Source organism: Gallinula chloropus (assembly GCF_964237585.1).
Source record: "Gallinula chloropus genome assembly, chromosome: 2".
Taxonomy (NCBI): domain Eukaryota; kingdom Metazoa; phylum Chordata; class Aves; order Gruiformes; family Rallidae; genus Gallinula; species Gallinula chloropus.
Window position 1 is genome coordinate 70,227,598 of NC_140086.1, and position 26,478 is coordinate 70,254,075.

At 37.4% G+C, this 26,478-nt stretch overlaps 1 protein-coding gene across 2 annotated transcripts in view; it reads left to right on the top strand.

Annotated features, from left to right (window-relative positions):
* Positions 1-26,478, top strand: part of PTPN3 (protein tyrosine phosphatase non-receptor type 3) — a gene marked incomplete at its 3' end in the record, with an annotated part of 94,162 nt that overhangs the window by 27,135 nt on the left and 40,549 nt on the right. For both annotated transcript variants that reach the window (XM_084260927.1, XM_084260928.1), the window contains exons 8-13: positions 2,630-2,717; positions 7,563-7,651; positions 13,468-13,531; positions 18,772-18,944; positions 23,866-24,000; positions 25,494-25,670. In XM_084260927.1, the coding sequence (XP_084117053.1) occupies positions 2,630-2,717; positions 7,563-7,651; positions 13,468-13,531; positions 18,772-18,944; positions 23,866-24,000; positions 25,494-25,670 (726 nt within the window). The remainder of the gene's footprint in view (positions 1-2,629; positions 2,718-7,562; positions 7,652-13,467; positions 13,532-18,771; positions 18,945-23,865; positions 24,001-25,493; positions 25,671-26,478) is intronic.

Sequence of the window (26,478 nt, forward strand, 5' to 3'; positions counted from 1 at the left end):
GTGTCTGTCCTTTAGGAAACTTTCACAAAGGATAATTAATAGGATGGAATTGCTGAATCACGAGACGGACTTGAGAAGCCACATTATGTCTTGTCTCTTGTAGCTCAATACAAGGGTTTTTTTAGCCATTTTTATGTTGTTTTGCAAAACCTGAGAAATCAGTTCTGTGAACATGTTCATAGCACACACTGTTCAGTGGACAGTAAATAGGTGTTTGAGAAAGCAACTGTTGTCATATTGAACCAGTAGAGCTTCAGAATTTTTCCTTCTGTTTTCATCCCTAAATACATAGGGGGATTTTTCTAGATGTAGTTTGTTTTAACAAGGGGTTTTTTTTATTGTTTTTTACTTAGTACATAAGCAGCCTAAGGTCTTAGAATGTGGATATTATCCAAATCAGTAATATTTCTTTAGTGCTTGCTAGATCTAGTCATCCATTTGAGGAGAAAGATGCATATGAAACTTCATATGATGATTATATCCCCCAAAATATTAGGCTTCATTTAATCTCTAATTGAGTAGGAATATGTAACAACAACAAGAAAAAAAACTTAGGTCTGTGCTGAGAAACCTTTTCTTGCTGTCCATTCAAGACACAAGGTTTGCTTGGTCTGGCGCACATGGTGTACACAAATGGAAAATGAAAATTTGCAGGCACCTCTTGTTGCTATGCAATAGACTTTTCCCATCTTTCTGAACAAAATTCTTGATAAAAATGCCTTCAGAAAGGGCAAATCATGCCTCACAAATATTATGCTATTCTATGATAGGGTTACAGCACTGGTAGATGAGGTAAGAGTGAGAGATGTCACTGACCTAGCCTAATGCAAAGCATTTGACACTGTCCTGCACAATATCCTTGTCTCTAATTTTGAGAAATGTGGATTTCTTGCATGAACAGCTCATTGGATAAGGAATCGACTGGAAAATTGCACTCAGAGTTGTGGTCAGTGGCTCAGTAGCCAGCTGGAGGCCAATGACAAGTGGTGTTCCCCAAGCCTCTGTACTGGGATCGGCACTTTGTCCAAGACATGAACAGTGGGATCAAGTACATTCCCAGCAAGTTTGCTGCTGCCAACATTAAGCTCTGTGGTGTGGTTGACCCATTGGAAGGAAAGGATGCCATCTAGAGGCACCTAGACAGTCTGGAGAGGTGGGCCAATCTGAACTGTATGAAGTTCAACCAGGCCAAATGCAAGGTCCTGAACATGGGGCGGCAAATCACAAGCATACTAGAGGCTGGGCAGAGAATGGATTGAGACCAGCCCTGAAGAGAAGGACTTGGGACCAAGTTCACTGATGTAAAGCTCAACATGAGCCAGCAATGAGTGCTTGCAGCCCAGAAAGCCAACTGTATCCTGGGCTGCATCAAAAGAGACATGACCAGCAGGAAGTGATTCTGCCCCTCTGCTCTGGTGAGAGATCCACCTGGCGTACTTTGTCCAGCTTTGGGGTTCCCTGTAAGATAGTGAGCTGTTGGAGCAAGTCCAGAGGAGGGCTACGAAGATGATCAGAGGGCTGGAGCACCCCTCCTATGAAGACAGGCTGAGAGAGTTGGGCTTGTTCAGCCTGGAGAAGAGAAGGCTCCAGGGAAACCTAACTGCAGCCTTCCACTACCTGAAGGGGCCAGCAGAAAAGCTGGAGAGGGGCTGTTGACAAGGGCATGGAGTGATAGGACAAGGTGTAATGGGTTTAAACTGGAGGAGGGTAGATTTAGATTAGACATCAGGGTGAAGTTCTTTACTATGAGAGGGGTGTGGCACTGCCCAGACAAGATGTGACTGCCCCCTTGCTGTTCAAGGGGATGGGGCTTTGGGCAGCCTGGTCTAGCCCTCATGGTAGGAGTGTGAAACAAGATGATTGTTGAGGTAGCTTTCAAACCAAAACCTTTCTGTGATTAAAAAAACTAAAATAAAATATTGTTGCAAAAGTTTCAGCATCCTGTTGTATAATAAAATAGTACCTTTGTGGGGTTTTTTTCCTCTGTGATTCTAGGATATGTTATTGGTTTGAGCTGTGAGTATTTTTTTTCAGTTTTTGTCTCTGGGGAAAAAAAAAACAGTTTCAGTGTTGTAGAAGTTGTCTAGAAGACCAGAAATAAGTCTTGCAGCACATTTCACATCTAGCATTTGAGGGAAAAAAAAAAGTATTTTAGGACTTACAGATTGTAGGTAAACTCAGGTGACTTTTTCCTCAATGAATTTCATAACTTGGTTAATTTTTTTCTACCCCTTATTGTTTTAGTACGTTCTTGCTTCTAAACTTTCTTCTAACTTCCTTCTGAGAGACTGTGCAATATGGAATATTAACAGATACAGCTTCATTTTATATGGAAATAATTTCCTTGTGCCATTGGAAAAAAACAAACCCCACAACCACCAGGTGCAAATGTTTTTTCTAAAGAGAACTGGTCGAGAATGGCTAAGGTAATAACATCGTGTATACTTGGCTAGAGTTTTGTGAGAGATGTTTAGGAAGGCATTCGCTGGTGAATAAATAGTACCATGGGTTCATGAGGTTATTTGACAGACACTGGGTTGTGGGATTCTTATGACTTCCTGTATTTGGAATAAGTATATCATGTCTTTTCATTTTTACTCTTTTCTATTTCCCTCCCCCTCCCTTTTAGTGGCCTCAAGCAATCTGAAGCAGAGTCCTGCTACATAAATATAGCACGAACACTTGAATTCTATGGAGTGGAGTTGCACAGTGGTAGGGTATGTTTACATTGTGATTTTTCACTTGGGGAAAAAAAAATCTGTGTGCCTTTTTTTGTACATGAAGTTGTTAATAGAAGTAAAAACAGTAGCATTTAAATATTGACTTTTCATGTGTTACTTTTAATAAAGAGTTAGGTAAATTTTCAGTAATTTCTGAGTAACATGGGTCCTGGAATTTGAGATCTCCTTGAAAGAGTAAGAAAGCATTTTTAAGATAAATTCTTTCAATGCTGCAGTGTATTTCACCTAATTTTAATAAAATTTATTGATGTCCTAGAATGAAAGTAAATGAATACTTCAGTTAGTGCTATGATGTAGTTGGCAGGTGTTTCTAACAATGTTAAGAATATAGAGAGTGGTTGTTGTTTTTTTTAAAGTTCCTGTATTCCCTGACTCCAGGCTAAATCTAAACAGTATTTAGCAGCATGCAAGATGACCATTAAGAATGTGTACATTGATAAGAAACATGTCCTAGTATTTCATTGGCTACTGGGATTTAATTGGTTGATTACACCAGCTGTCTGAGATGAATTCCCCAAATACTTTTTTTAATTGCATCCTAATATGAAAGTTACCATTTGTGCTTTTATGTAATAGCAAATCATTCTGGCATGAAGCTTGTAGTATAAAAACTTAATGAAGTGTAGTGAAGATGGTCGATTTTCTAAATGAAGATGTCTACCACATTTGCTAGCATTTTTCTGAGATTTGTTAATAATCCTGACACTGTGAATTTTAATGAAAAATTCATCCATTGCTGTAATGATGGAAGGGATAGAAAAGATAATTTTCTTCCTTCAGCATGATGTTTTCTTCTGTTCTTTCTTTATGCCAGCACAAAAAAGTTTTTCATTAGATCTCTAAGTATTCCTAAAGTACACTTGTATGAAGATACTGCACTTGCATTCATATTTATGAAATGCAATGTTCAAACAATAGAGGCCTTTTTAAGGATGGGGAAAAGTACAAAGGAAATGAAATAAAGTGATCAAAATATGAATTGTCTGTGTTCACACCTCCTGAGTATCAGGAGAGGTAACTGTTATGTGACAGCTCTTAAAAGTGATCAGATATCTTGGTTCGCATGCATTGATTGTGGGTAAGTAATCCAGCATATGTGAACAAATTTCTTCTTGTGACTTCTGACAATGTAAAAACTTTCCTGAGTTCTAATAAGGTGATTACCTTTAAATGGTAAATGGACATTTAAATGCGTCTTAGTCTAGGTTCATTGTCCGTTGGGTCATCTGTCACCTTTCTGCTGTACTGAAGAACCAGTTATTGTCACACTTGAGATTTCCTATATGCACTTAACTTGGTCACTCTGTGCTTTTGAATTGTTGTAGCCTGATATATTTTGATAATCCAATTTAATGTCCAAGACTTTCACCATGCTACTAAGAGAATACTTAGTATTCATGGGATGCTACTTCTGAAAGTTCTTCAATTCCCAACATCCTTCCTGAGTTGTTGGCCACCAGACTACGTGTAGGATGCCAATAGTGGTCATACTGGTGCTGAGGAGCAAGGGTAGTTTAGAGTGGGTTCAGACATCTTCAACTAAATGAAATTTCAATGCAGTGTACTGGGCTGTTCTGAGTAGAAACACCGTCTGGAGATAACTGCTCAAATGGTGTATTTTAAGTTTTCTTTTTTCCCCCCAGTGTGTTGCTTGATATTTAATGATCTGAGGCTCATGGGCTGTCAGAATATTAGTCATGAGCCCCTACTCTGTCTGACACCACTGTATGATGTGGATCAAATAGAGTACACATTTGAACCAAAGCCTTCCCTATTCCAGGCTGCTAAGATGCAGACCATCTTACTACCATTTCAATCCAAATTATTTTTTTAATCACAATTCCATTTTTTTGAAGGCTGAAAATATTTCAAGCGGTCTGTTTTTTCTGGCACTTGAACACCTAGACAATTAGAAGCTGCTAAGGAAGTAGAAAGCAACATAGAAAAGGCTTTTAAATCTGTGTTTTGTTTAGTACTGCTTTTGTATCGCCCCTCAAATTTTGTCACATTCCAGTGCGTTGAATAAATAGAGCAAGCACTAGTTAAACTGTGGATTTTTGAAAGGCTTTATCGCTGTGGATTACCATTCTCTCACCACTGTGGATTACCATTCATCTCTCATGCTGGAAGAGTTTCAGTCCTCTTAGACTGCCTATACAGAGGAGCAGGCAACTCCTGTCTTTTATGCTAACGGCCAAAAGAAACTGCAGCTCCTGTCTGTATTGGTGTTTGAGAGCGAGATACTTTTGGATAATGTTCCTTGAAGAACAGCTGGATATCTAGTTTCTTTAATTTTAATGTTTTATGGTGTAAAGTTAAATGATTTTGCAGAAGTTGAGTATGAGCTTTCTTTTTAGCAACTTGCTAAACTTTAAATTTCTATTAGAGAATAATCTGAGCTTAGTTTTTGTCTACAAACATTTCCAGTTTTCTCTGAGGATAAATCTGAACTGCTAAAATTGTAGTATTAAAAAATGAGTAGTATTAAGAAACTCAGAGTGGATTCAATATCTTAAAACTGTATTGAGATTTCTTGAATTTCTAAACCCCTTTTGAGTCTGGACCAATGTCTCATCTGCTCAGTAATTAGTCTGATGGCAATTCATCTTTTGTTTTAATCGGAGAAAGATAGGAAATTTGTCAAATCAATATTTCCATATCTGCAAAATACCAGATGGTAATTGTAAATTAAATCAAATGTGAATCAGTTACTTAACTAGGTAGATGCCTGGCATGATCGCATTAACCTTGTCATTTTTTCAGTGATGATAAAGAAACAGGTAAAAAGAAAAGTATATGCCTGTTATTTATTAGTTATGCAATTTGACGGCATAGTTGTTTTGGGGTTTTTTTTTGGCAGGGAAAGAACTGAGCATCTATATCATCTTTCTTTTGGGAGGCTCTCTCTCTTTCTTTAGGCTCCTCCAAAATCTCTTTTTGGGTTTTTTAGGTTTAACACTAGAGGATTCATTGTAACAAATAGCAAAGGAGGTTAAGTGTTTTGGACTGGGGCAGAAGGGGTTGGAGAATGAACTTTGTTCTGACAAAGCTGCAGGAGAAAAGAGTAATTGAGCCTAATTAATCTCTATCAGGTGTTTAGCTAATTCTTTATTTCTGCTAAATCATGCAGGTTTTCAGTTTTTACTCCTAAAGCTGTTTTTCCTTCACATTATTGATTTTTAACAGTAGGAACCTGGAATAAGCTCCAAGTGCCAGCAATACAGGTTTCTGTTAATAATACAGGTTTCTATAGGTTGGCTGTATCTTGGCAGGAGCAGCTAAATTACATGCAGTTTGTCTTTGGAAATTATCTCAGTTTTCTCCCCAAGTATTAAAACAAATGGGTGTCGGTTCCGATTCCTGTAGTATGTTGGTATAAACAGCTTATGATGAGGATTCAACCAGGTCCTTTAGCACCAGTTCTTGGCAAAATGGGGCAGCAGGTTACTGATGATTGTTAATAATTTCAGGTGATGCTGGGCTACCTTGAAGTTAAGTGTATTTGGACTGCTTCCTACCTAATGATTTTCTTTTATTACACTCGCAGAAATAGGTCTGGTGTTCCTCTCACCTTGTCAGTACTCAGTGTTAATGCAGTGTGCATTAAATAGGTCATGCTCACTCGCTCTCTGTGAACTGCTGTGGTATTTCACTGGAGGTTTATAAATCATTGCAAATAAGGCTCAGCTTCTTTTATTCATATGCCTTTATCACACTTCTATTCAACTATTTTTAAAGGATTTATTGTACACTTTGCACAGTATTAGTAGAGGACATGCTGTCTGTTCTATTCTTCTGTACCTTACTGATAGAAATTTGGATTGAACATGCAAGAAAACTGTGTACAAACTGGGCACAGACTACCATCTAGAGGAGCAGCTAAGCTACTGAAGGCTTTAGGAGAATTCATTACCCTTGGCCATTTTTCACAAAATAATCTGAAACTGCTTTTGAGCCAAGCCTTGTGTTTTAACCAGTGGGTTCTACGCTTACATGTACATTTGTGTATGTGTTCAGCTCTGCATAGAAATTTGTGAAATCATGTATTAGAATGTCTTAATCATAGAGAAATAGAAAACCAAGATTTTGTAACATCATTTTGGGTTTAAAGTTGATCATTCAACACCCTCCCCCTCTTTTTTCACTTTCAGCTCAAGTGTTGCTTATATGTAAACATGTGTTTCCTCTTGAGCATCTTAATACCTATAATGAATTGTAAATTTATGGATTTGGCTTTCCAGTTAAGCGTGTTATGCTAATGCACAGTTTTTGGTTTGGTTAACAAGGGATTTGTTAACTATTTAACTAACATTTTAGTGTATCACATACTCATGTACACGTGTATATTCCTCTAACATATGCAGAGTTGTTGTCACCTCCTGCCCAGTCTCAGTTGGTAAAACCATTTTGGAAAAAATAAGGAATTATTTCCTTTGTCTTTCTAAATAGCTTAGAATCAGGACATTTCTGCCAAGTTACCAAAATTCTGTGACATTTAATTGACTGATCTTGGGAAGTACTTCGGCTTCATTCCTATGGCTAAATTAGTAAGGGTGGGCTTGAAACTTTAGTCTGATACTGACCTAAAAAGTATCTAATGTAGCAAGGTACATGTTACAACTTGTTTTACTGAGGTAAAGTTTGTAATACCTAGTACATAATGTCAAAAGAAAGAAATGCATGAGAAGAAGAAAATCAAATATGTGATTGATTTTACTGCCTCAGGAGTAGCAATTTAAATATAGAAAACTTGAGAATGAATTTATAAGTAGACAATGACACAAACTGCATCTACATTCTTACAGTATTTTTCTTTTGCAGGATCTCCATAATCTAGATCTCATGATTGGGATTGCATCCAGTGGAATTGCTGTATATAGGAAACTCATCTGCACAAGCTTCTATCCCTGGTAAATTTCTATACTAGTAAAGAAATACATCTGGTCTTTCCAATCTCATTTCCATTTGCTTTAACTTTTATTCCAAAGAAGCCTGCAATATATAAATTTGTACTTTATGGGGTATCATGCTATTTCCTTGTCTTGAGATAAAAATGAAACCTGTTGCCTAGGCTTTCAGTTCTCAGATTTTTGAACTCTGCATTGTGTGAAGCCTCTGTCAAGTTAAATCACATCCGTGAGTACATGATTATGGGGACACTGTGTTCATAGAGGTTTGCTGCTGTTATGCCATATAATACATCTTTTTTAAAAAAAATAATCAGTATTACTAATAGAGCTCAACAGCTAATGGTCTAATCACTTTATCCTGTCATTCAGCAAGAAGCTATTTCCTTCTCAGTAAAGAAATGTAAAATCAGTTATTTTGATTTTCTCATTTACTGGGGTAATATAATTTAGACAGATTTTTTAAATGCTATCAAATGAGGCTGTATAATGTTACCAAGTTTTGGAGTCTCCAGGGGATAGGCCTTTGCATTATTCTGTGATACTGAAAACATTAGAATGCATGATAGTGCTGTGAAAATTGCTTCATAGAGATTATTTTCTACGAGAATTCTAATGTGAATGACATTAGAAATTAGTTAAGCTATGAGTATTTATGGTGCACATGGACTTTACTTTTACCATACTAAAAATAACATAAATTAGAAGTTATGTGGAGAATGGCCAGAAAGATATTTTTTTTTCCCTGGTCTCTCTTTTTACAATAAGTATTACTTTGTTTTCTATACTTGATAAAATACAGTTTTTATCATGTTATACATAATTTCCTCCTATAATTTGTAATGGTGCTCCTGGATTGTGTTTTCAGTGATAAGGTATATTATTCTTATTCTGTAACTGCAAGTACATCCTAATGGGTTGTACTTTCTTCTTGGCTCTTAATTTTGTAAAAAACTCCTTGTTAGCAATATTCATTAACTACTCAAGTCATTCTATCCTTTCATTATGAACCCAACCTAACAAGTATTTCCTATGGGAAAGCAATAGAATAGGTTTCAATTTACGTTTTAGTAGAAAATGACTTTGCACAGCCTCTGGATTTTTCTTTTTTTTTTTCCCCTTTGCAGTGAGTTAGTTGTCTTTCCGCTCATTTGGATGTACTGTAAACATCCTAAATGTATGTCAATAATGGTCTCATACAGCACAGTGACATCTCGTATTTTTCCATCTCTAATGCACACTAAATTATAAAGACTTCTATCTTTCATCTTGTGCCCTGAGCTCTGCCCTTTCATATGTCAATCTCTCAGCTTCTTTAAACAGATGCAGGTTTTAAAATCTGATCAGCTGAGGGCAAGTTTCTGTCTTCTGCAAGTCTTGTTCTGCGAATTTAGTGACCTACAGTAAGAATGGGTAGTAGTAAATCCTGAAAATCACAGCAATGACATTTCAAGTTCCAGGACTATGTGATTTATTTTTGAGGCAAGGGAAAGAGAGCTTTATAGCACACAAGACAGGAGGAATCCACAGCTTCCCATACTACTTTTATTCCTGGACAGCATAGAGGAATAAAACACAGATGCTTAAACATTTTTCACTAAAACCTATTTTCATTTACAAAAAGAAATTGAGGGGGGAAAGACCTACAGATTTTTCAGTTCAAATAATTTTCTCTCTAAACTATGAGGTTTAGGCAGCAATATTTTCAGCAGACAGCTAATGCTATTGTTCGAAGCTTTCCTGCTCTAAAAATATCTTCTCAGCTTGAAAGGAACAAAACCTCATTACATAGGGAATAACTTTTTGATATTTTATTTCTGCCTTCTTGAATGAGTTAGTCATAATTCTTCCTTCCACAATGGTGTCCATTGCCTGTGCTCACCACATGCCCCCCCCCCCCCCCAAAATAAAAAAAAACCCTGAAACAAAACAACTAAAAAAAACCCCAATAAAACACCCCAAACAACCAAAACAAACCCACAAGCAAGCAAGGAAAATCACAAGGGCAGACTAGCCTGTGCTGTATTGGTAGCATACACTTGGAATTTCTTTCCAGACCTCAAAGCAGGATATGTTTCTGCAATGCCTGGAATTTTCATGTGCCTTGGTTGGGCTGAAGGTGTGCAGGTAAGGAGATTACCCACAGATCAGCATATGCCTGAGAATGCAAAAATTAAAAATCCCAAAACTCCCAGCAACCCTCATTCAGATAATTGAAATGGTATTTAGGCATTTTATGTAACACCATTTGTAGTAAGTAGTTTTTCCTGTGGGCTGAGCAAGTTTCATCATAAACTCAAGGTGGCAGCAAACACCGTCAAAGCACCCTTTCAGAAACTTTAAGTACTCTGCGGCATTAGTGGATGACAACAATGCAGCTGTGCAACATGGTAGTAGTCAAAGGGGACCAAAAGATTTCTGAAACAGAGGCACTGAGAAAGTACTGCCATGACAAAAGGAGGGTTTTCAATCCAAGCAACCTGTGTAAGGATCTGACTGTTTAGAGTATGAGGCAATACAAGATGGGTTTAAAAATTAATCCTGGATTTCACACAGGATTTTATATGCTCTGGAAAGTTGTTTTTGGGGTTGCTTGACTGTTTTATGAAAATTTCCAGACTAATTTTGCAAATAAGATATTATCCTGATGGTAAAAACTTTGATCAGCTGCAATTAAAGTTGTATATTAAATGCTAGTCTGTGTATGTAGTTTATTTGCTCTGAAAACTTCAGAGAATCTGCTAGATGAATGCATTCTATGTTGCTAGTTAAAATTTTAAAATTAACTTGACAGTCTTACACAGCAAATGTGACAGAACCTTTCATACTGAATCTTCCAATGGCAAAGTGTAAGACTTTCACTTATACAATCAGTTTTGCTTCAAATCAAAAATACTAGGTGTTAGTACAAAGTTCTAGGGCAGAACTGCAGGTTTGATCAGAAATGAAAAATTCTGTTACCCACTGAGGGACACACCTGTTTTGAACCTTTGAGACCGCACCTGGAGTATTGTGTCCAGTTCTGGGCCCCTCAGTACAAGGACATAGAACTCCTTGAAAGAGTCCAATGCAGGGCCACCAAGATGGTGAAGGGAGTGGAACACCTCCCTTACAAGGAAAGACTGAGGGAGCTGGGCCTCTTTAGCTTGGAGAAGAGGAGACTGAGGGGTGACCTTATGAATGTTTATAAGTATGTAAAGGGTGAGAGTCAGGAGGATGGAGCCAGGCTCTTCTCAGTGATGGCCAGTGATAAGACAAGGGGCAACGGGTACAAGATGGAGCATAGGAAGTTCCATGTGAGTGTAAGGAGAAACTTTTTCACTGTGAGAGTGACAGAGCACTGGCACAGGCTGCCCAGAGAGGCTGTGGGGTCTCCTCTAGAGACATTCAAAACCTGCCTGGATGTGTTCCTGTGTGATTTTAGTCTGGGTGATCCTGCTATGGCAGAGGGTTGGACTAGATGATCTTTTGAGCTCCCTTCCAGCTCCTAACATTCTGTGAATGATAGGAAGGCAGGATCCAAAAGATGTATCATTATTGATATGCCTACAAGTATTGAGCATTTTACAAGTAAACTATGAGATGTAATGATTTGTGAGTGTTGCAGTCACTGGACAGATTATTGGTGAGCCACCAGTTAGAACAAGAGCAACTGTGTTTAATTCAGATCAGATTTTGGATGTCTCATCTTCAAGCACTTGTTAAGTCTAAATAATTTGATACGTTAATCTCTTAGATTTTTTTTTTTGTGGATTGTGCTATATGCAAATATTCACTGAAATTGTAGGCATAACCTTGCAAATGATTTTATTTATTGTTAAATAAAACTGTCAGATTAGCAAGTGTTCTTTGTCACTGAGTTAAATAAGTTTAGCTGGACTTTAAGAAGAATGAATGGAATTGAGAGGGATGCTTTACTTAGAGACAAAATAGACTTAGAGCCCTGATTTGACTTGAAGTGATAATGTGGTCATAAGTTGAATCATGGTTGTTTTCTTGGAGTTTTCTTTTAAAAAGAAAAAAAGAGGGATTTAGAGTGGTTTTGGTATTTTTGAATATTGACTACCTTTTCAGTGAAGGAGGTTTTTGCTTAGTCTGCAAGGTTAGTTTTCTGTGTCCTGAATTTCTGCTGGCTCTGTGTTAGGCTAAGAACGGGCCATTACATCGACCGTGTAAGCTGGGAAAGATTAGACTTCATTAAGTAAGTTTTGGAGACAAAGTCCAGAAATGTGGTAAGAAAGAACCAGAAGCTTGAGCTGTAATAGTTCAGGTGAAGTATCGTTAATATCAATAAAGGATTTTTATATAAATGACTTGCATCTCAGTAAATGCAACTGAAAGTTTATATGACTTATCAGGAAGTCCCAAATGCTGAACTTTTAAAACAGCGGTAGAGGTAATTACTATTTGGGGTGCCAAGTCAAATGGCACACGTATTTCAAGAGCTGGCCTGACAGAAGAGTTGGTTACAATATAAATTTTCTAGAAACTTGTACAGCAATTTGTCTGCTTGCCAAAGCAGGTTGTGAATGAAATTGCCCTCCCCCCCCCTTTTTTTTTCTGGTTCTATGATTGATGGAGAACAGCATTTTCAGAAATGGGCACATGCTGTTCTTCTGTCTCCTCCATGCAGGAAGGAGAATTGTTCATTCCTCTACTTTTCTTGTTTGTACCTGGCAAATACACCGTCTTGTTCATTTGTACAAGGTTGTTCTGTAATTGAAGTGTGTATCTCTCATGGGCAGTGAGGAACAGATGATATTCTGTTGCTCGGCCTGAAGAACTGGGAGGGGACCTTTCATTCCTGATGAGGTCTGAGGTGCTATAAACACTCTGATGAGAATATTCCGAGACTTTTAGCAGAAACCTTACAAAACCCCTTTCATGGCATTTGTCAAGCAGATATGACTTGACTAGAACTTAAATTGCTTTCCCAAGGCATCCATGTGATTCTAGCTGACCACAGATTCCTTTTTCCGAAATGTGTAAGTTGTCAGTTATTGAAGGGGAAGTATTGTAGAGAAAATTTAGGTGCTTTGGACATGTCTTATCCTGCAGTTAGGAAAGGACATGGGTACCTAGAAGTTTAATTTAGCAAAAATGATAAGCATATATTTAAAACTGAAATTGCTTGAGCACCAATTCCAACTGTAATCCTTACCTTAGAAAATATTTATTCATATTAAGTATATATATATAGATAAAAGCAGTGTTCAGTTCTGTACAAAATAATGCAGCAATGTTAATAATTAAAGTGAAAAATATATTAACATTCGTTCTTATAATTTTCATCCTTCTAGAATTATGATCTTAACTACAATGTTTGTTTAGTTATTAATATGAATAACCTATATTTTTCACATTATGAAGCCAATTGTGTGAAGTCTCTGGGAAATTTCAGCTATTGAATGACCAACTTTGTTGTGTCATTATGGTATTAAATTCTGTTCCTTTAGTCACAGTTGTGTGATTCTTCAGTTAAGCAAACTTGACACATTTAACATTTGTGCAGCTTAGTAAAGGATGTCATCAAGTTTTTGCAGCAAGAATAGATTTGGTGGGAGAGAAATGCTATGTGAGCTATTTAAAAAGTAAATGAGGAGAATCACAATTTAAAAAAGACCTTTCCTTTTTAGCTGAAATTTTTGCTTTGAGTTTCTTGGCACCTATTTACCACTCAACACAGGAGATGGCTGCATGTTATTCATTTAATATATAATAGCTATAATCTTTTAGGCTCACTGTGCACAGTATAATATTTCAGGTTTTTTTCCCTCTAAACATTGTTTAGTATTTCATAATCTGCTTCTTTCTTTTAGGGTGAACATATTAAAAATTTCCTTCAAAAGGAAAAAGTTTTTTATACAACAACGGCAAAAACATGTGAGTAGTCGTTTCATTGTTTTGCTCAAGTGGTCATGTTCATTTATTATTTTTTTTTCTCCTGTAAATGTTAAACCAACAAAAGGTTCTGTTGTGTTAAGTTGCCCTTGCTATTGCGGTCCTTTCATGATTGCTCCATTTCTCATTTTTGTTTCCCTTCCAGCATGAAAACTTTCCCATTCAGTCTATTGGACTATGTCTTTCTTATGCAGGTTACTTTTCCCTTGGAGACTTGGGAGAAATGCAGATCTTCATCTTTCCTCTAGTATTTTGTAACTTAGCATATTTCCCTTTTCTTGCCAGCTTCTGCTGTTCTTTTCTTTGTTGCTGTCCCTGCTCAGCAGTGTGCCTCACTGCAGTGAATCTACTAAACAGCTGCTTATCCCATCTAGGAGGACTTTGTGAGGTCTCTTCTGCTTATGGGGCTCAAAGTTCTGGGAGAAAGGAAGGCACTTGAAGACAAAGACAGTTGTGCAGCTGAAACACGTGAGGTTGAAAAGTGGGATAGTGCATCTCCTGCTGCGTGTAACATGGAGTGCCTTAGAAGCTGGCAAAATACGTGAAGATACTTGACAAAACTAATGTATAATAGGAAATTTAAAAGTAGTCTTCATAATCCTGTATGCTTTTTGTGGAATTCTTGTAGTATTAGGCTTCTTAAGAGAAAGAAAACAATCCTGATTACAGTATTGTACTGACACAGTATGAACAGATAAATTAAGCTATCTATTGAGGATGAAAGTATTTAATATGACAGGCAAAAAATACAGCAATTAGTGACCAGCAGATATATAGATATTTTAATTCAGTTGAGGAAAGGACTCGGAGTAAAAGGTAAGTGTTAATTTGTACCTAAATTTTATGAAGGCTCTCGTAGTAAATGAGTTCTTAAAGTGCTAGGAGCTGTGTTGCAAGAAGACCTCTTGACCCTCATTGATTAGAGAATCTGCTGAACACGGATTGCCAGGGAGGCTTTTTTTTACCCAGTGTTTTCATCTTTTCATTCCCTTCCCTGCCTTCCAGTTCGGTGTGTATCTCCCAAATTTGAGGAGTGTGCATTTATGTGAACTTTCTTAATTTTCAGGGCTCTTGTGTAACCAAAGTTAGTATCTAAAGATAGCGTGCTAATGCTTACACACATAGTGTGTGCAAATGAAACTGTTTCTTTTGAGTGTTTCCTAAGCCATCAAAGAGGGTTCTTAAGTTTTCTGCAAGCTTAGGTTTCCAAATACATTGTTTTATATGTAACCTTGTCTCAGTCCATTCAAATTTATTCACTATATGAAGGAAGGAGTGGGTTGGCAAAGCATTCTACTAGCTTGTGAGTGTAATTGTCTTACATTCCGTGTAACTGCATAACATGTATTACCTTCTAGGTTTGAGGATTAAAAAAATCACTAGTATGGAGTCTTACTAAACTTAAAATATCTTCAAGTATACAAATATCAGCAACTGTCAGCAATTTTGAAATGCATCTGTGAGAATAAATGTAAGAACAGAACTATGAGAGTGGTTAGTAGCAGTGGAGAGTGAAATGAGCGTGCTTACTTTTTTATATATATACAGAGGCTTAAAGTGTCAATATTTAACAGTCGCTGGACTCAAAGATCAGGTAAAATATGTATTCATTGCAGAAAGACTTTACTGCTGTCAAGAGTTGAATTTCTCTTTCTGGGCACCTGTGTCACTTTTGAAGGGCACAGCATTCTTAAAATTTGTTCACTTAAGCTTTTGTTCAGCAACAACAGTCCGAAGCTCTTGGTTCTTTTAGCTCATCTCCTCTTAAGTGATCATAGTTATTTATTTCATAACCCACTGAGATTACAGTAATGCACACTGTATGACACTTAGAGAGGTGCAGAACAGTAGGAAGATTAAGGCCCCATCACCTTTTTACTATTTCTCAGCAAAGAGGAGAAAGCAGACCACGTCTGATATATCCATCCTTGTCAGTTTGCCCTCAGTGCCTGAACTTTAGGGCACCAAGTCTGCATGCCTGCAGTACTTGAGTGTGGGTAGCTTGAAAAGCTCGCTGTCGCGGTGTGAGGGGAGTGAGGGGGCGGATGGGCTATTAGAGGTTTTCTCCAGAGTAGTGGCTTGTTTGAGGCATTTGACACCTCAGTCATCAGCCCTCACATCAGCCTTTGGGTTTATCTGATTTTTGCTTGGAAGTTCAGGAGGGAATAGGTAAATGAGGCTGAAGGCAAGGAATGCAGAAGAAGGTGTGGAAAGCAGAGCGGATACTGCAAGAGTAGGAGACACCTTACTGAAGATGGCGACAGTGCTATAACATTTCTGGGGGTTGTTTTGTCATATGTAGATTTCTTCTCAAAAATCTACACCAAGTTCTCAAAGGCTGTGAATTTACAGTCATCTGGATGTGCCATGTTTTCACTGATTTATTCTCCTTATTTCTCTTAGTCTTTTTTCTTTGCTTATGTCCCTGCTCTGAAGACTCAGCTTACCTTATCTTGCTGTTTCCCTGCTACTCACCTCCTCTTTGCCCTCCCACTGCTTCAGTCTGTTGATCAGCTACTTGACAGCACTATGCAATATTTCTGTTTCTGCTGAAGAGCTACATAAGGACTGAGGAGCCAGACTGATGAATCAGTGAATGTCTGATGTTATAAAAGCTCACGATATGTAGACTTAATAAAGGGTGCAAGGTAGGAATAGGAACTATGCTGGTATACAGGCAGTATTTTAAAGCTTCCAGCAATTGAACTTTGTATTTCATGTGCTTATCCAGTGCTTAAAACCAACTTTGTTTTCTGCATATTAAAATATATTTTACTTCCTATATTGTAGATATTTTCAAATTCTTTGTGAATGGAAAAGACAGACATCTGCTCAAAGTTCTTCCCTGACACTGAAATAGCAAGAAATTCAATTCAAGCTAGTGACAGTTGTTCCCTTTGCCTTAATGGCTGACAGTTTCTCTGATCTTCATTTCTTGATGACAATTAAAATGCTATTCTTTTGGAATTTGAGTTGAGAAGTATGATAGGCTCTAGATCCTTAGATGCCAGTAGAAGACTTTTCACCATTAAAATGGTGCATGGATTTAATAGCGTGGCTTGCAAGGTGGTCTGATAGTGAACCAGATGGTTATGTTAACCAAATACATTGTAAATTTAAAAATTGACTGCAATCTTCTGAAGTTTCTGATAGTATTTACTCTAGTTTAAGTCCATATTTAAACTTTTAGCTCACTTAAAAGCTCCTAAGAAAGTTCTGTGACAAGAGTTGGGAAGAAACAGCAAGATTCATTGCTGTTTTCAAACCTAAATTTAAAAACAGAATATTAGATGTACTTAATTCCTTATCTTTATAGTCTGTTTTTCTCAGTGTAATTGAGGTGTTTGGATGAAATATTTTTTACAGGAACTGAAAGATCAGTGCTCCAGGCCAACAAAAATATCTATACACTTCCTTTAATTTGTCTTCTGGAGTTGTGTAAAACACTTCAAGTGGTATTCAGCCAACAGAGATTGTTGAAGATGTGCCATTTATCATTAAAACTTTGTGATGTATGCTTTTTATATCGCAAGAAATCCTGAGTTAAAATTTCATTATGTACTTATTTTATATAAATGAATTAGATGCAACTGGCGAACTGACAAGGATGAACTGGTTCCAGTATGCATGAGGCTCAAATACTACTTTGAAAAAATAAAAAGCAAAATAAAAATTTAAATTAAATACTTAATGCCGGGTAGATTGCAATCCATTTAATGTTTTGCAATGCCTGTGTAAAATTGAGGGGCAAATCCTTTTAATCTTTCTCATTATTTTTTTGAAACACTGGTTTCGGTCATAGATCCTATGAACTATTCAAAGTAATTTCCAGAATGTGGCATTGATATCTGATATATGCCATTTGGACAATGTTGCTGAGAAATGAAAAGAATACAACAAACCCAGATTGAATGTTCCAGTCAAAATGTCTGTAGCTACTTCCCAGCAGGATTGTTTCTGTGAACAAACAAAAGGACAATGGCAAGGAGGCATCGAAGTGTTATATCGGGGTGGGAGAGTGGGATGACTATTTCTTGCTGATGAGAGAGCGCGTCACTAAGTCTATCAGAATTCTTTAATAAAAAGGCTTTGCAACCCAAATCTTGACTTTCTCCAAAGTATGAGCTAGGAAGGAGAGCTTTGCTGAGATGGTTGCCTGCCCAGTTATGTTCTGAGGTGTCAGAATTCAGTCATAATTCAGAGCAGCTGGAAAAGATAAGTGATGAAATAAAAAACTTGGGTTTTCTTCTCTGAAGTATTGAGCTATGATAGCAATTATCTTCAGTCTCATGTTATCTTTCTTGTCAGACACACCTTTCTTTTCTTTGCCTTAAGCTAGATTCCACTTTGTTTCTGTCAATAACTAAAGCTGTATCTTGTGCAAACCTCTCTTGAGGATCAGTATCTGAAACAGCGTGACAACTGCTACAGTTGGCCAGGTTGTAATTGTGGGTGGCACAGTTGCATTGCACGTGCCTTTCCCTAGTGCTTTGGCAGTGAAGTCACAAGATTTTACAACGAGGCACACAAGCTTTGTTTTGCTTCATTTGACCTTCTTATTCTGTCCTTACATTATAATCCAGAAACCAGGACTGGATTTGAACAACAGGACTGGATTTGTAGCAGCAGCTCAAGTCCAATGCCAGTCGCTATCTTTCCTCCAAATGGATCACTGTTAACATCTTTATTATCTCCTAAGAGACTATCAAGCAGATGCTTTTTGAATACTACGGATTTTGAACATTGTTGAATTGAAGCCTTACTCAAGGAGTTTGAATTCCGAGACTGAGGTTTTTTCCTTTCGATACTGTATCCTTAACAGAATGTTTAAAAGAGTTTTGTTTGTCATAGGAGGTCAAGATGTGACTGGAAACCTGAAAACTGTATTTAGGTGTTTAATACTACACTCATATCTACAAAATGCTACTCTAGACTAGAATAGAATATTTCATTAATACTGTAAAGATTAGGATCTGAAAAACTTATTAAACTTTTAAAGTGTCTGTTTTGCAGTTTAGAATTTGAGAGTATCACAGGGCTGTTTTAACCATCTTCAGCTCAAACCCTATTCTATGCTGAGGTTTTATTTTCCAAAGTGCTGTTTTCCTATTCAAGCTAAAAGTAATTTTGTTGTTGCTATTGACATTATAGTTTTCTGACCTTTTTTACTGTGATTGATATGCTCTCTTTATACTGAAACATAATATTTTCTGCCATTACAGAATGAATCCAGAGAGCATATTGTTGCCTTCAACATGTTAAATTACAGAGCATGCAAAAATCTGTGGAAATCTTGTGTAGAGCATCACACGTTTTTTCAGGCAAAGAAGTCACTACCTCATGAAAAGAAGATATTGTCACATTATTGGACCTTGGGTTCTAGAAATCCAGCAAAGTAAGTATTGTGTGAATGCATGTTTTGTTTTGTAATGGGAAAGGGAGGATTTGTCAGTGATAGCCCAAATTGAAGTGGCAGAGTTTGCTTCTCCTCACAGCTGTGTCCCGGTCTGTATGCAAAAAATCATGGGGTAAGTTATGTGTGTAGCTGTGGCTTCAGCTTCTGCAATGTGGGGTCATTACAACAGAAATTGTCTTATAATTACCTAAAAAGTAATTTGAGTATAAGTATGTTTTACTGGTATTGTTTCAACTTGCTGTTTCAAGGAATAAAACCAGTAGAAAGTAAAAACGTCGCATAGCTAATGATCTACCCCTTAAGGGAATTTGCTGAACAATTTTGGTTTGAACCATTTACCCCTTACTGTCATATACACACTCTGCCTAATATGTTAGGTCAGTTTCTGGAGTGCAGGATGCCAACCATTTATACTGACATCAAAATGAAAAAAATGCCCATCTAATTATTCAACATACAACTTTTGTAACACAGTCTTTTATCTGCCTTGTTGGCTTCTGCTAAGCATGGCACTGGTAGCTTCATAGTGGTATCTAATATCTAAGTCCCCAAAAGTAATATTTCAGAATTTGTCATCTTGCTGTATGAAGTTGGGATTGTTCCTTCCCATATATACCAGCTGAGCCCTAAGTTTATTAAACTTCATCTGCCAGTTTATCCACTTGAAATTGTAATGCCCTTCTACATTTCTTTGCAATTGATCTTTATTTTTGCCGTACTGTGCTCTTAGCAAAATTTCTTCACTAGTGAATATGTTGAGCAGAAAAACCCCCAGATACCCCTCTAGGTCTTCACAGCTGACCTTTTTTCACTATAAATCTAAAAGGATTTTTTCCTATTCTCTCTTTCATGTCACAAGTGAACAAGCAATTCCTCCAAGTGAGAAACCTATTCCCCAGCTCCTTAGTTTCTTTATGGGTTTAAGGGACCTTCTTAAATGCCTTTTTGAAATCTTAAGTAAATGAAATCACTAGTTTGAAGTGGGAGGTTATACTCAAGTAGTTCTACTGTTAGAGACTTTTAGTCGTTTGATAAGTATTAGTCTCAGTGTTTGTTTCATTTTTTTTATGTGTTCTGTTGTTTCATTCTGTGACATGTCACGTGTCGTCATAATCTCATCCATGCTCCATCCTCAGCCCTGAAAAAATCTGAGATTGTTCATGAAACATATCAAAAGTTTTTTCATATAACTAGTGAATGAGAAAGCCTTATGTGATTATCTTCTCTGAGATTTTGGAGGGTTCTTTGGTCCTTTGATCATCCATAGTCTCTTTATACTCTTTGGAAACCTGTTTGTTTTGATGACTTTTGGAGTGTTTTATTGTTTTCTTTTTACGGGTGGTGTTTGTTGGTTTTTTGCAGTGTGTTCCCTTAACAAGATTAACTTCTACATTTAATTTGTCAGACTGGTTATCTTTTTTCCTATTTGGATAACCTTCAACTTTTGAATGATATCATCATACTTCAAACAGCTTTCCAGACTGTGCTGGCTGGCTGGGTTTTCTTACTGTCGTGTCTTATTTAGACACTACAGAAATTCATACAAGTGGACTAGGCTTGCTTGTAAATGAAGCCAGTTAAATTGCAAGAGTTGTCCAACAGTAAGAAGGCTGACAAGATCTTATTTTTCTGCTGGAGTGGAATTCTGTATTTTTACCTGGTACTAGATCACAGCTGAAGCAAGTGGGGGAAAAAAAGTAGTTGTACAAACAGTAATTTCATTTTCTAGCATCTTACAGATTCACAGTTTAAAAATTAGCTCCTCTATGTTGTGATATGAACTTGTTATAGTGAAAGTTTTGAGGAGGGGGAATTTCTCAAAGCTTTTAGAACTTTCATGTCCCAGAGTCCTTATTTCTCACAAATTTAAAACAAATTAAAAATCCTGATGCTTGTATATACACACACAGCATTTCACAGCCCTTGTAACATTAAGAAAGAAAACAGCATGAGTTCCAAAGGGTACCAGTTTAATATTCCAATTTTTAGTAAATATTTGATTTTTGACAGATTTACTGTTACGATTTCCTAATAGCCTGTAGGACACAGAATAGTTTTTATTGTTGAACTGAATTACTAAGAAAGATTTCAAGTAATTTCATGTTCTGAGGCATTATCTCTGGTGAATTGCTTGTTTAGACCCCTAAAGAATCCCTAGGGAAAATTGTTCATTGTTCATCATCAGGTTAATGATATCCTTTATACTAATGCATTCTTTGGCCTTGCTCATGCCAGCAACAAGTGAAATTTAGCATCTATGTGAGGAAGAAATGGCTGAGCAACCTTTACTGTCAGAGGCTGCTAAAGTACATAAGAAGCAAAAGTAATTTTGGAAGACTTTCAGTAGTTCCTACCAACATGGTCACCACCGACAATTTGTTTTCTCAAAAGATTCAAGAAGCATGAGCAAGTCACTTCTGAAGTCATCTGTCATATGTTGAAGATTTTGTTACTTTCACACTTGTTTGTGATTGTAGAATGTTGTAAGAGACAGCATGAGCTTCAGTGTTCATTTCAGGAGTGGCCCTGGACTCATGTGGAAGCTGCACAACCGGAAAAAGTGTTTTGCTCATTTTGCTTCCTTGCTTTTTTATAACAGCAAAAATTTGCATTGAGTAAAAGATAAAAGAAAAATCACCAAAAAAATCCAAACAAAACCCCACAACAATAAATATACATGCAAAACCCCTCACCAACTACACCATACAACCCTGGAGGTTTTCAGGTTGACTTGTCTTCATTTATCCAACTGCTGCCAGCTTTGAAGGAGGTTACATTCAGGTTCTACCACCTTAAGTATCACGAGTTTTCCTCTGGAATATGTAGCTTTCTTGTACTATGTTTTTATACTCATGTGAAGCAGGTATCTTAGCTCTTACTGCATCAGTTCAAGTAATTCAATTCTCTCAACCCTGCAGTACAGTTTCTTATTCACACACCTCTGTGCCCTTCTAGATTCTCTTAGCTTAAGGTACTTGTGGAATTCCATTTAAAATAGTCTTCTGGGTTGTATACATCACATGTAAGGCTTATTCTAAGGACAGGCTGAATCATATCTTCCAGATTCTGGGCTGAATGCTGAATAACCTCCCCTGCATGCATTCTCATACCTGGCTAAAAAATATACCTACTTTTTCAGAAAGGATAATCTAGGTACTAGATGGGAGCAAGGAGCTATTACCTCAAGATATTGCAGCCCATTCCAGAAAGGCATTAGCAGCCTCTTAAAACAGTTGCTGGGAAATACCCTTATATTTGACATCTGAACAGTAGCTACTTGGACTGTTTGTTATGTTCCTTAACAGAAACACTTAGAGAAAGTATTGTTAAAGTGATTCTGTGGCCATGGTTGGGTTAGGACTCTTGACTTCCATCACATGACTTGCACCTTGAAAGTCCTCTGCATTGGAAAAATGCACAAACAGGCACTGATAAAAAAGGAAAGCTGATTAATACAAAATATGTGGAATTTTTTAAGATGCATTTTTTTGTAATACATCCTCTTTTTCCTCCCTCTCCACTCCATCCATGTAAGGCTTCTTTGAAAGAACATTTTGGTTTTGTAGAAGACTAGAATAGCCTTACATAAATAAAATGGATAATGCAAGTAAAAGCTTCTCCTGTGTTCATGGACTGTGTGTTTGCTAAGCTAAAAACATAGATGGGTAACTGATTTTTACATATTAAGTTTTTCCTCCTTAACTTCATATTAAGTTTCCCCTCTTTTTTTTTTTTTTCAATCTGGGAGAAGCTTTAAGAGTACACATGTAGAAGATGCAGGAATTTGCTTTAAAGTCGTGAAAAAGATATTGCAAACACTTCAGAACACACAGATCTGGATCGCTTTTTCTTTTTTATTTGTATAAACAAAAAGCAGTACAATGCAAAGCATACTTAAAGTTTAATATTGGCATGAATAATACCCACAGCACAATTTACTTTTTAATGTTATGTAAAACTGAGACATTTCAGCCTTGTAGTAAAGCCCTCACTCCCAGCCACCGATTATGTACAGCTCAGGACTTAGTGAGTCAGTGGTGGCTTCTCTGTAACTCATAAAATGCTGCTTTTCCATGAAGATAAATCCTAGGCTTTCAAATTTGAGGATGAGCAGCTTATCTCCCTGCTTGTCTTGTGGACTGCTGTATAAAAAGATGCATAAAAGTTAGTTTATTTCAATTTCAATCTGCTCTAAACTTTTATTTATGCTCAATAATTACACTAGGAAGCTATTTTTATTGTTTTCCTAGCTGAGATTCTGTGATTCTGATGCAACCCTTCTTGTCATGTTCTTCTCACAAGAAGCATCCCAGGCTTGGACATCCCCTTCACCTGGCAGCTCTTTCTCTAATGGCTCTAATTTCCTATAAGAAGCACATTGGCCAAATGTGGCTTTGTTCTTCAAAAAGAGTGTGGTCTGGTGTAGCTCTTACTTGCTGAGGCAGCAGGTAGATGGTTAAAGCCATCCTGTGCTCAATGAAGCTGCTAGTGAATTGTTACCGCTTTGTGAGTTTGAAGAGGGAACATCTAGAATCTTTTGCCTGTATTTGAATGACGTGTTGTCAGGCACTTGGGTCAGTGCCAATAGGACATACCGAATTTCCTGTTTTCCCCTCCATCTTCTAAAGCACAATTGGGTTAAAAATAACTCTTAGCAAAAGTTATTTTTACTCAGGCTTGTGATTAAGATTGTAACAGGGGTTGACAAACAGTTTTATTGCCACAGGTGAAGGACAGCTAATGGCTCTGTGAGAATGCAGACGCATAAGCAAGGGAGGGTAAGCACAGGGGAACTCTTTAAAATGCATTCATTATAAAACTGGCTTTCATAAGTATACTTTATTTCATTTAAGTTTTCTATGCAAAATAATTTGCTACAGTTATTTTTATTTCTTTTCAGGTCTGTAAGCAGCCAGTACTGCAGAAAAGTTATAGGTGGGATGGTTTGGAACCCCTCTATGAGACGGTCTTTATCTGTTGAGCACCTGGAGACCAAAAGCCTTCCTTCTCGATCACCTCCTATTACCCCTAATTGGTAAATCCAATTTCACCCTTTTCCATACCTTGCAGCCTCCTACCTTTTCCAATTGTATGTGCTCCAGCAGAATGATTATGTAGTGTGTCTGTATATATTTAAACACTGTTATTCTGATAATATATATGATGACAGGAGAAGAGTGGGTGTCACACCAACTTTAGCAAGGCTTTTGATGCTTTCTGCCAAAATATTATACACAAATTTATGACGTTATGTTCTGGAAAGGTGGACAACAAGATGGTTTTAAAAATAAATGGTTGGATGACTGGACTCAAAGCAGAGCTGGTAATGGGTTATATACCCTATCTGGAAGCCAGTAAGTGGAGGACTTCAGGGATCTATCTCAGGATCTGTGCTGCTTAACATCTTTATGTCCTGGAAGAAGCAGTGGAGAGCTTGCTCATCAAGTTTGCAGGGTTGACAACAAAAGAGGTGTCAGTAAGCTTGTGGGCAGGGCTGTTATCCAAAGGAACTTTGATAGTCTAGAGAAATGAACCAATAGGAGCTGTGTGAAATTCATTGGAGATAAATGTAAAATCCTGGGAAGGGACAACCCAGTGCAACAGTATTGTCTGCAAAGTGACTCTCAGGAAAAGGACCTGGTAACCTTTGTAGGCAGCAGGCTGTTCATGAGCTGCCTGGTGTCCCTTCACAGCAAAGAAGTCCAACAGCAACTAGGTGGTATTAACAGAAGCACAGATGGTAGATCAAGGGAAGTGATTATCCCCCTTTTGCACAGTATTTGCTAGACCTTATCTAGAAGGTTGCAGCTGCCTCTATATCTATTAATACACAAAAGGTGCTGTCCAACTGCAACAAACTCAAAAAGGCTACCAGCCACCAAGGTAGTCAGGAGGCTGGAGTACTTCTCAGCCTCTGCTCATAGGCTTGCTGCACTTGTTCAGCCTGGAGAGAAAGGGTGTCCCAGGTGCCTACTACAGCTTGATAGTACTTGAGAGGAGGCTAACTGGAGGATGAGGCCAGGTTCTTCAGTGTTTCACAGTGAGAGGATGAGGCATAATGTCTATGTTGAAACAAGAGAAGCTCTATCTGGACAGAATGAAAAACTGCTTCATCAGAAAGAGAGTTGACCACTGGTTTCTTAGACAAGCTGTGCAGTTTCCATCCTTAGTTTTTTGAGATCAGACTTAAACAGCGTGGTCTGACCTTAGTTGACCTGCTTTGAGCAGGAGGTTGTACCACTTCCTCCTGTAGTGTATGTCCCTTCAAACCTAAATTATCCTATGATTAAATTTTAACAATACAAGTAGCTTTTTAGAAGGGGGAGAAAAATCTGTTCAATGTACTGAATCCAGCAGCATATGATTGCTTAGTATACCACACAGTGTTTAAAAATTGATTATTTCATGACAAGCCTATAGGTCTCACTTTAAGATTTGGTGACCTAGATTACATTAGGATAGAAATTTGACTTTGATAAAGTTTTATGAATTATTCTGATCTTCCAATTTATGTTTGTGTTCTTTAAGGCGAAGTCCAAGACTACGTCATGAAATCCGTAAACCGCGACACTCATCTGTAGATAACCTTACGAACGAGATTAGTTATATTACTGAAACAGAGGATGTTTTTTATACATATAAGGGCTCTCCAACATCAAAGGACAGTGATTCGGAGTTCTCTCAGAACCGTAGCCCACAGAGGAGGTAAGGACTTCTGCAAGCAATTCATTGCATATTTTGTTATTTTTTTTAAAAACAGAAAACAAAACAAAAAACCCCCAACCAAACAACAAAAAAAAACCCAAAATCCCACAGCTTTTAGTATAAAATGGTTATAATCTTTTATCCTATTCAAATTAGTTCAAATGGGTTTATGTGTGCATAAGCTTTATTTTGACAAGTTGCTGAACTGCAAATGTAAGGATACAAAATGACAAGCTAAAAGCAAACCAGCCCTTCATCCACTAACGATTTTCAGTAGTTGAGTTACCAGTAAAATTAGAGAAGCTATTCAGGTGTGCCTGTTCATCTCTGTAACATCCTGTTTCCTGATAGCTTCTGCAACCCTTTCCTACCTGCTATAAATTCTTCCTTTTTTGAGGGGGAAAGCTGAACTCTTAAAAGAGTTCACTTGTGTTTACACACCATCGGCTCAGCATTGTCAGTTGAAAAAATTACTGCTTTTGAGTAAACTCAAAAGCATTCTAATGGTAGCAGTCATCCATCTTTTTCTTCCTCAGAGGAATTGCAGATTGCTACTCGAAAGACAGTCTCTGCTTTTTGCCTTGAGGCTTTTTTGCTATATTCCTTCAGGACCAATTTTATTCTCTCATACAGCAGTCCAACCTCTGCTAGGTTTGCTTCCAGGGCTTGCAGCACCTATTTTTGTGCCTTGATTATTATTTGGTCATGTATTTTATGTGTGGCTTCACGCTTCTCATAGAGGTATTTCTTAATGAGTAACTTCAGATTAAAACAACACGAACTTCAGAAATAATGTGCAAAGATTGTT